Source organism: Ostrinia furnacalis, unplaced genomic scaffold (genome assembly GCF_004193835.3).
Source record: "Ostrinia furnacalis isolate ACB-3 unplaced genomic scaffold, ASM419383v2 OfSCF6106, whole genome shotgun sequence".
Lineage (NCBI taxonomy): Eukaryota > Metazoa > Arthropoda > Insecta > Lepidoptera > Crambidae > Ostrinia > Ostrinia furnacalis.
Window position 1 is genome coordinate 1 of NW_021136345.1, and position 10,920 is coordinate 10,920.

General features: G+C 42.4%; 1 protein-coding gene across 1 annotated transcript; it reads right to left on the minus strand.

Moving 5' to 3' along the window:
- Positions 1–512: 512 nt before the first annotated feature.
- On the minus strand, positions 513–10,665 carry LOC114362012 (sorbitol dehydrogenase). The gene is made up of 7 exons (XM_028317254.1): positions 10,442–10,665; positions 8,750–8,783; positions 6,936–7,069; positions 4,138–4,328; positions 3,350–3,534; positions 1,593–1,771; positions 513–669 (listed from the first exon to the last, which is right to left on the minus strand). Exons 1-7 carry the CDS (start codon positions 10,493–10,495, stop codon positions 544–546), a joined length of 903 nt encoding a protein of 300 aa, XP_028173055.1. The 5' UTR covers positions 10,496–10,665; the 3' UTR covers positions 513–543.
- Positions 10,666–10,920: the final 255 nt, after the last annotated feature.

Consider the following 10,920-nt stretch of genomic DNA (forward strand, 5'->3'; position numbering starts at 1 on the left):
GTTACTTATTTTTATTTTTTTTATCCACAACGAGGAAGCTCTTGGCCTGTATCTCACCTGATGGTAAGTGATGATCAGGCCGAAGTTGGAAGCGAGCTTCACCCGGAATCCTCAACCACGGAGGAACTGGCTATCTTACCTCCAACTGTCGGAACACAACAATGCTGTTAACATTGTTGTTATGGCGACAAACTTAGGTAAGATGGTGGTAGCTAGCCAGGCGGACTTAGAACAAGCCCTACCACCAACCAAACCAACTTATCTACTTAACACGTGTTAATCAGCCTTTACGAACGAGTATCAGCCCTCCTCCTCATTTAATAGCATCGCATACCATCCTCTTTCTTTCGCAACCAGTTCTCATTCACTCATCGTATACCCGTAACCCCTTATCACTTACTCGCACAACTACATTCCCTCGCTTCCCTCCCGCTACTCACTCGTTGACTTTCTTTCGCAACCAGTATTCATTCACTCATCGTATACCCGTAACCCCTTATCACTTACTCGCACAAGTACATTCCCTCGCTTCCCTCGCGCTACTCACTCGTTGACGTATCGGAAGATGCCGCGCACGTCGACCTCCCTTGCCAATGCGCCGGCCAGCGGCACCGTCTGCTCCGGGCTGCCCATGCCCACTAGTACCGCCACGCCGCCGGATTTGGTCGCCTGGAGATATACAAGTTATTTTCTAAAGGCTGTCAAACATCTGCCTAGTACCTGCATACTGCCTAGCTCGCATAAATATTTATAACTTTGTAAATTATAAAGCCTGTAAACCTTTGAAAAAGAGGCTGACAATAGTGACTGAGTTTCTTGCACTGCTTCTTCTCAGCACTGGCCCTGAAGCAGTGGTAGGGTTAATACTGGGACGTGTAAAAGTGCTTTTTTAAGCCTATTTACAGAAATAAATGAGTTTTATCAATGGATTAGAACAATGCAACGTTCTGTAAAGGTGGGTCTATGCTAGCGAGTGCAAGCCGAGCCGCTTTACTCGCGGTATCAAATGTGGACGTACAACAAGTCTACAACGATCACTCTCTTTTGCACGATGCAAATTTGTGTTCGTCAAAAAACGGAGCACAATCGAGCGCTCCTTCGAGTCTCCACATGAATTTAGGCTCGGCTCATCTAGCGTAGATCCACTTTTATAGATAGTCGAGCTGTTTTACAACCGTCTTTTGAGATTGAAAGCCCCCTGTGCTCGCCTATTGCCCAGTGAAGTTGAAAAAACTACCTGCGGCTACCAGTATAGTCATTCGGAAAAAAAAACTATGTATTTCTCATTAATAATAATTAATGTAAGAATGGGGTTCTATCCAGCAGCATCGCGGCTGCATCCATCTGCTTCGCGAAGTCTAAGCTGACTGTAGCTTCTCTAATATGGATCACTCACCAGCATACACATGCGGACTGTAGCGGAGACCCCGCTAGCATCAAATGAGACATCAGAATGCGCTCCCAGGAGTTCATGCACCTTCCTGACGACATCAGGCTTTTTTTCCTCACGCGACACCAATAGCGTCGCGTCCGCGCCCATCTATCTGGCGAAGTCTAAGATGACTGTAGCTTCTCTAATATGGATCACTTACCAGCATACACATGCGGACTGTAGCGGAGACTCCGCTAGCGTCGAATGAGACGTCAGGGTGGGCTCCCAGGAGTTCATGCACCTTCCTGACGACATCGGGCTCTTTGTCATCGCGCGATACAAGCAGTGTGGCGTCCGCGCCCATCTGCTTGGCAAAGTCTAGGCGCGACTGCAGCACGTCTGCGAAAAACGAAGATGGAGCTGAATATAAGATTTTAAACTTTCTTCAAGCCGTGAGTACATAATGTAACTCATTAATAAATGTCGCTTTAAGACCCGTGTCTTTATATTTTAGTCGAAATGGAGCTGAGTATTTGCTCTGAAGCAGTATTTAAGTATTATCCTGTGGACCATAGGTAAAGAAATACTGCTTACATCGAGCCCGGTCGAGTTTACTGCGCACCTAGCAGGCGTGACGTCACATCGACGCTCTGGTACGGACGAGGCGAATGCGAGAGGTGTGCGGTTAATGGGTTAACATATTTTAAGTAAAACTTCCTCGATTTTTGTTAAGATTGAAGCAAGGATCACTCAATCCACATGCACATGGAGATTCGCCTTCCAGCTAGGTGTGCAGTTAGCTCGATTGTGTTATAGCACAGAATAAGTAATAGTACAGGTACAGAAGGATTACTCCGCAAGACGATTTAAATAAATGCGAGTCTTGCTACGACGCGATACAGTGGAATTCAGCTCGCACAGCACTACGTACCTACAATTTTATTCACCTACAAGTTTTGTCTCTTTCTATCGCGTGCCTCTGAACTCTTCTTACGCTGTTAGGGTTGCTGTCTAGTGAAAAAATAATTAATCTACTTATTTGTAATGAGGTACGTATGTAGGTAAGTATGCATTCATTGTGGAAAACCTTCATAGTAGGTTAGGTTCCTATACTATCCTAAGAATTATTGATTACCTACATGGCCAACATACCTTTCAGCATCTTTGGGAAGCGAAAAAAAAAGATAAATCCGGTAGATTACTTTTCGAATTTAAACACCCGAACGCCGCACAATATTTCTTTCTCTTTATGTCCATTTTTAAATAATACTTCGATCATAGAATTATAATCATACTACAACGCACGCCAGCGTCCTGACGGGCGCGCGCGTGACACTCGACTGATATAATACCCGCCGGCGGGGCGCTTCGCTGTAGGTAATTATCGTATGTACCGCGCGGAGTGAGCCAGGCCTGGTTATAGGTACGACTTTGAGCCCTAAGGTGAACAACAATATGACCATAGGTTGCAGAAAGGCGCTGGATGCAGGCCGCTTCCAAACGACCAATCTATAAATCATTGAGGAGGTCTGTCTTGTTGCTGAAATGCTAACTCACCAGTGACAAGAATCTTGCTAGCACCCATGGCTCTTGCCGTCATCATGATGAGCAGGCCGATGGGCCCGGCGCCCAGCACCATGACGTCATGGCTGTCCGTCACATTGGGGGAGGCCTATGTTCAGCAGTGGACGTCCTGTTGCTGTAATAATGATGATGACGTCATCACCCGTGATGAGGATCTCGCTAGCGTCCTGAGTAGGCCGAGCAGAAGACCCTATCAAGTTTGCAAGGTGCTGTATGCAGCCCTAAACCGGCCAATCTAGAGACCTATGTTCAGCTGTGAGCGACCCGCAGCTGTAATGGTGACGTACCAGTGACGAGGATCTTGCTGCCGCCTGACTAAAAGGCCGAGCAGATGCAGTCCTATGTCGGCTGTGGACGTCTTGTGCCTGTAATGATGATGCCTCACCAACTCACCCGTGACGAGGATCTTGCTAGCGCCCATGGCTCTTGCCGTCATCATGATGAGCAGGCCGATGGGCCCGGCGCCCAGCACCATGACGCCATGGCCCGCCGTGACGCCGCCGCGTCGGCACGCGTGCACCGCTACTGACAGCGGCTCTAGAAGAGCGCCTTCTTCCATCGTCACGTGGTCAGGGAGTCTGGGGAAATGGTACTAATCAATCATAAGGCAAAGGACGAAGCACACCACGTTACGTGTTTAAGTAGGGTGGACGCCTGACTGACCGCACGGCGAAAGGCGATACGGTATTGATCCCTTTCCGGGTTGATAAGTGTGTATGACCTTAAGACTTTTATACTGTGCAATTGTCGTTAAAATTTACCATCTAGGGGAGTGACACCACTGGTCAATCATAAGGCAATCAACGTCTTGACATAAATACTGCGAAACCGACGTTGAAAACTAGTCCCATTCCCCATAGACATGAGCGAAGTACACAAAACAAACGAAACTTTCATAAATAAGCATTCGTGAAGGTTCAATTCCAAAATCGCTTGGTCAAGGCACTTTGAATTTAAATGCTAGTTGCAGTTGATTATAAGATTAATCCCATTTCTCATTTCTACCCTAAGAATTTACAGCTTCAACCAAAATTCGTCCTCTGCTGGACAAAGGCCTCCCTCAAGGATTTCCATGACGAAAATTCGCTCTCGAAAACTTTTCTTCTTCAATACAACCAAATCACTTGACCGCAAAAAAGTCCACTGAAAGTGAATATTATGTTTGTCAATTGTTTACGTACTTGTAGCAGAAGTCGGCGGCGTGCTTGTAGTACCGCACCAGGTTGCCGTGGTAGGGCGGCGTGGCGCAAAACTGCATGTCCGGGCACAGGTGGTAGCGGCCCGTCTTGCAGAACTCGCAGTACCGGCACGGCACGCCCGGCTCGATGGCCACGCGGTCGCCCACTTGGAGGGTCTTCACTTTGGCGCCGAGCTGGAATTTAAAGCTACAGTTATTTCTAACTAGCTGACCCGGCGAACTTTGTTCCGCCTTAATGGCAATAAATAAGCAGAGTTTTTTTTTATTTCGAACGGGATAAAAAGTATCCTATGTCCTTCTCCTGGCTCTAAACTACCTCCCTGACAATTTTCAGCTAAATCGGTTCAGCCGTTCTTGAGTTATAAGTGGTGTAACTAACACGACTTTCTTTTATATATGTTACGGCTAAAGATAGGTGTGTACATAAACTTAAGATTAGCCGGCTAAACTTAAGTTTATCTTTGATGAGGTGTTAATGTTAGTTTCTTCTATCTTTAGCCGGCTAAACTTAAGTGTAACCGCAGGCCCTTGGCTAAAAATGTAGAAGGAAATTGAAAAGGAAACAATGTAATAATATTTACTATTTTGACACGAAAACTTTAATAAAAATAATCACTTTGATTACACATGTACTTTTATGTACCTATGTAGGTATTCAAAATTACAATTATTACAATAACAAATTATTAATTACTTAAAACAATATCTACCTAATCATTAAAATAAAATAATAAGGAACCATTTGGTCATTACAGAATCTTCTGTAGGTATTTAAAATTACAAAATAAAAGTGCACGCGCGTTGTCTCCCCACCGCCCCCTCAAGCCCTCCGCCGGTCTGGCGCGCCCATCGAACACATTTTTAGCCGTTTCGTTTTGGCTAATGTGCACATTAGCCGGCTAAAGATGGAATATCACGACGCAAACTAACATGTTATCGAACTTTAGCTGCTTCTCGAAGATAAACTTAAGTTTAGCCGGCTAATCTTAAGTTTATGTTCACAACTATCTTTAGCCGTAACATATATATAGATAGAAATACAGCCTAAGGGTGTGTGCTGCCGGTTTCTACGAATCAACCGGTCAAGAAACGCCGTAACGGGCCTCTCCAACACGTCTGGCCAACGTGGAGAGTGTAGGCCTATCCTTTATCATATTATCATCATCATCATCTCAGCCATATGACGTTCACTGCTGAACATAGACCTAGCTCCCCCAATGCTTTCCATGTTGCCCGGGTGGTAGCGGCCTGCATCCAGCGCCTTCCTGCTACCTTTGCGATGTCGTCGGTTCACCTTGTGGACGTCTCACGCTGCATTTTCAGGTATCTTTCATATACGTCATGGTAAAGTAGAGGTTATCTTACAAGAGAGTTTGAAGCGAAGTTTTTTTTTTCTTTCAGCTCTTTAATCCCGTTTTCCACCGCCAAAGAGAAATGAACTAGGGGTGTCTAGCGGGGGGGTTTTTGTATCGTAGTGTAATAGGATTGATTTTTCACCGAAAAAGAGTTCGGGAGTATTGATTTTAACTCTTCTGGCTTCTGTATCTATTTTCGGAAATCATTCTTAGGGGCATGAATGTTTTTCATTTTGTCTCGCTATTATCTTCGATTCGTTACTTTTAAGCATTATTTGAGCGACTAAAATGGATACCCATAACTAGTTACAAACAAGTGTGGCATTAAGATAAAAGAATTCAGAGTTGAATAAATTATAATTATGGTTATCAAGCATTATTTACGCGAGTTTATAGAAAAAAGCCGGTTGCGAACCGGCCCCTAAGCTGTCTCCAATCAACACGCTTGTGACGTCGCGACAGTGAAGTTCAAGGCGACTCCGACGCAAATAGCCGCGGGCGTGTCCTATACAGTCAATAGCACATCAGGTTATACATTTTTCTTGCAAAATAGTACCTACTACCACCGCATAAAGACGCCAGTGTTTAGTTTGATATGACGTCATTCGCTGGCACTGTGGATAGTTTACTACGGTTGTGTACAAACACACCGAGTCACTCGGAGTCGGCACTCGGTCCGAGTGCATAAAACCGGGTACACACAACAGTGCATAGATATGCAGCTAGTGCCGGGATATCTACTAACTACAAACTAACCCGATTGTTTCTGCAAAATCGAAATAACATCATCATCATTTCAGCTATACAACGTCTACTGCTGAACCATTAGGAGTCAATGGCTTTTCGTATAAAGTCGTTCAAGGCTTCAAAGCGGGCAGTCAAATTTTTCTATAGAATTTGACAGCGGCGGCGGCGCGTTGAGGAGAGAAGTGGAAATAGTGAAATCTGTGGTGGAATTGTGTAAAGCAATTGTTATCATTTGACAGTTCATAACGTACGATTATTCTGTCAAACGCTTTGTTTAACTGACTTTATCGTACGTTATGAACTGTCAAATGATTACGATTGCTTTACACAATTCCTCCTCTGATTGGTTATTCAAAACACTTCTCCGCTGCGCCTTGGTGGAAACCAGGCCTTAGGTGTAAGTTCACCATTAGAGGGCCAATAATATACAGTTGCATTAGATCGAACTTATTTTTTTTTCACTCCAATATACAGAACACTGGTCTTATGCCATGTAGGCCTAGCATGCGCGCCGCGATAAGCTTTTATCGCGCCATTTTATCGATCTTACGCGATAAGCCCATACACTTGACGTCTGAAATCATCGATAAGATTTTATCACAGCACGCAATGGACGGATAGCGGACGGCGCGCAACTGGGATATACGTCATACGGGTGAGAGACATGTTATTGTGTTACCTTGGCGACGACGCCGCTGGCCTCGTGGCCCATGATCATGGGCTCCTTGAGTAAGAAGTGTCCGCACGCGCCGGACTGCCAGTAGTGCACGTCCGAGCCGCAGATGCCCACGCAGTCCATGCGCAGTAGCACCTCTGCAAAACCGATAAAATGCATTTTAGGCTACTAGAAAGAAAGAAAGAAAGAAAGAAAGAAAGAAAGAAAGAAAAACATTTATTTGGTTCCAACTTAAAAAAATATAACACACAGAATCATATAACAAAAAACAAGTATATGTTAGAACCAAAATTGGCCACCGCTCAGCATGTGTCATGCTCTGGAGTGGTACCTAATTAAAACCAGAACACGACGCTGTTATTCTGCGGTGACCATTGACCATGACCAGAAATAACACCTATATTCCAACTAAATTTTAATATAACCTCCTCTATGGTCTAGTGCAGGGGTCTCCAATCTTTGAAGCCTTGGGGCCTTAATTTTTTTTTCGTAAGGTTGCAAAGGCCATAACAATTTAATTTTTTCTGCCCACCTATGCAAACATAGACTTAGTCTTAAGCTGTCGCGGGCCGGATTGATGACAGTGGCGGGCCGGGTATGCTCCGCGGGCCATAGTTTGGAGACCCCTGGTCTAGTGGTATAACCATCTGCTTCAGACCCAGAGATCCCCCGGTGGGAGCAAAATTTTCTTCCAGTTTGGTTCTTAGCAGGGCTTATAATTTGTTCTCAGTCCGCCTGGCTAGCTAAACTACAAATTCAAATTCATTTATTTGCACAGAAACATGGTACAGTACAGATGTCAGATAAAAACAATAAGGTTCAACATGTTTCGTCTAAAAGTCCGTCGTTATAACAACAATGTTAACAGCATTGTTGTTTCAGAAGTTGGCGGTAAGTAAGACAACCAGGCTCCTCTGAGGATTCAGGCTGAAGCTCGCTTTCACCTTCAGCCTGATTATCACTTCAACCATCAAGTTCAGATTAATCAATCGTTGTAGAAAATAAAAAATAATTCGTCATTCAAAGAAAGTACTGAGTTACAAGGACGTTTTACAGTGAAACTGTAATTACAACCCGGTCGAGTCAACTGCGCACATGGCGGCCGTGACGTCACATCGACGCACGGTACGGCTGTACGGCTAGCACGAAAAACTTTCGAGTTCGAATCGTTTGCGTATTCGAATCGCCATCAAAAGATTTAGTACGAAAACTACAACAGCGCCCTTGTGAACGTGTCGTAAAGTGAACTTAGTATGAGAAAAGGTTGCACGAAACTTATTTTGAGAATCAAAATTGTCACGTTATCGTTTAATTCGAAGGTTGAGTATCGAATTTTGCCGAATACGCAAACGATTCGAAGACGAAAGTTGTTCATGCTTCATGCTACTGGTACTGAGGTACTGGTACGAACGGGGCGAACGCGGGGAGATGAGCGGCTGAGTGCTAGGGAGAGTCGCATTCCAGCGAGTTGCGCAGTTAACTCGACCGGGTTGTAGGAGTCAGTTAAGCCCATCATCATCATCATCATTTCAGCCAAAGGACGTCCATTGCTGAACATAGGCCTCATCGAATGCTTTCCACTTTGATCGATTGGTAGCGGCCTGCGTCCAGCGCTTCCCTGCTACCTTTATGATGTCATCAGTCCACCTTGTGGGTGGAAGTCCCACGCTGCGTTTTCCAGTACGTGACCCAACTCCAGAACCTTGCTGACCCATCGGCCGTCAGTTCTGCGTACTATGTGCCCTGCCCATTGCCACTTCAGCTTGCTAATCAGTCGGGCTATGTCAGTTAATCCCTAGATACAATGATGTACTCACCATCATCAGCTATTTGTGGTATCGGCGTTTGTATCTGGAAATATAATATAGTGGTTTAAGAAAATAAAAATTGCAGTCTCTTGAAAATATGTAAGTTCTACAAAAGTGCACCTAGTGTAGCTACATAAAAGTAGGTAGGTATGTACAGTCACGGAATGAAAAGGTTCGTCAGTTTTCAAATTGATTCCTTCAACGAATCGCGAGCACATATTACCTTTTGAAACTATGTTACAGAATAATCTCGAGTTAGAGAAAATAATATTTAACTGTTCGTCAGTAAAGTTCAAAATTATTCAGATCAAAGTTGTTTGACGATTTATCTTGTCAAGATCATTATGATTGATAAACTAAAACCTTCTTGTTGGTTCAACCTGCCATTATTATTTCTATTAAATAAAAAAAAACTACACTTTGTAACATTGCATGGGATAGAAAATTAAACAAGCAAAACCTTATTCGTTAGCAAACGTCATATTTATTTAAATGTTAGCAGCACTGTTTCTTGCACGGTTATGTTGGCAGGTTTGATTCTTACAGTACCTAGTGCAAGCGAAAACCGACACTAAGGTGACGAACCTTTTCATTCCGCGACTGTACGTTGTTGTATGACTTCCATAATCTCTTATCTATGCAAGTAATGACAGTTAAGTAAGAAGTCAGAACTATAAACTGATATCTTTATATCTTTGCATGGGTCTAAGAGATAAATGTTTATTAATTATCATTTTATTACACTCATTTAGATATTTGTTTCAGAGCAACAACAGTTTGTTATGTAAATGTATAATGATCCTACTAATATTATAAATGCGAAAGTTTGGATGTCTGAATGTTTGTTACTCTTTCACGCAAAAACTACGGAACGGATTTAAATGAAACTTTACAGTATTATTGTTTATAACCCAGATTAACATTTATAGGCTATAATTTATGACGATATGTGACAAACGAAATTTCACGCGGGTGAAGCCGCGGGCAAAAGCTAGTACCTACATACATAATTATTTATTACATAACTGAACATACAAAAAGAGTGACCACTTGAATGTTTATCTTAAAAACAATATTTAATTCAATACTTAGATGAGTTATTTTCGTAAGAGTTAAAGGATTTTAATAAAATAATTTACGAAACAACATTTTCAAGTTAAAGAAAATATTTTTACGGGATCACTGTATATCATTTAATTATAATAGTGGGCATTAATTTTGATAAAAATTTACGTAACGCAGCAAAAAAATATAGATAACTTTAATCATACTTTGACCACGTCATATTATTTAAAATCATAAAAAATAAATAAACGAGTAATTAAAAAGTACTTAATTCTGTTTTTCAATACGTAAATTAATTCATCTTTTTAAAGTTAGCTAAAGTTTTAGCTATCGTTGAAAATTCACAGAAAAACAGAAATGATTACAGTTACATAAAATTATTAAAATCAGTAGGTTCTAAAATAAAACCTAATAAAAAAAATCAACAGCTTGTTATTTTAAAATCACTGATCTTTATTATCCGGATAATAAATAGAGCTCAACTTATCCAATTCATAAAATGACCGTAGTAGAGCCGTATCGTCTCTATCGAGCGAAACTGCGCGTACAATCCAATATCCAAATTATTTCCCCGCAAAATTAATCTACGAGAGCATTTTCTACGACTGTCACTTTAAAATATTAAGTGGTACTTACCAGCTGCATGTCCTTAGGCTTATAAAGCATCGCGGTGAGGTTATCTTGCGCCATGGTGCGTGCGTGCGGGGCTTCGGTCGATTCACAACTGACTTGGGGAGACAAGGACCGAATGGACGACAAAAGAGGCGGGTGTAGTAAGCCCGCTGCTATTGTGGTGCGATTTGTAACGCATCTTGGACAAATAAATGGTTAAGAGAGCTAAACAAGGTTTTCAAGTTCTTTAATTTCTTTGGGTTCGGTTATTAGTTGAAAAAGAAACACCACGATGTTGAGTGATTAGAAAGCTGAAAGCTTTAAGCGGTTACCCTACCTAGGTTCTATTAATTTACTTGTACTACTCGTACTAGGGACACTAAGAAAGAAAAAAATAGTTTCCATGGATTCATGATTGAAGCAAATAAAGATATTCTATTCATTGACGGCTTTAATAAATCAAACTCCAAAATAAAACATTCCGTGCTTTGTGAGCATTGTTG

Excerpts from the sequence above, each read along its gene's own strand:
- LOC114362012 (XM_028317254.1), bottom strand. The coding sequence starts at position 10,495 with ATGGCGCAAGATAACCTCACCGCGATGCTTTATAAGCCTAAGGACATG. Across the intron at positions 7,070-8,749 it reads ACCACAAATAGCTGATGATG|AGGTGCTACTGCGCATGGAC; the intron begins GTGAGTACATCA and ends TCGGTTTTGCAG. Across the intron at positions 3,535-4,137 it reads GCCGCCGACTTCTGCTACAA|ACTCCCTGACCACGTGACGA; the intron begins GTACGTAAACAA and ends CCATTTCCCCAG.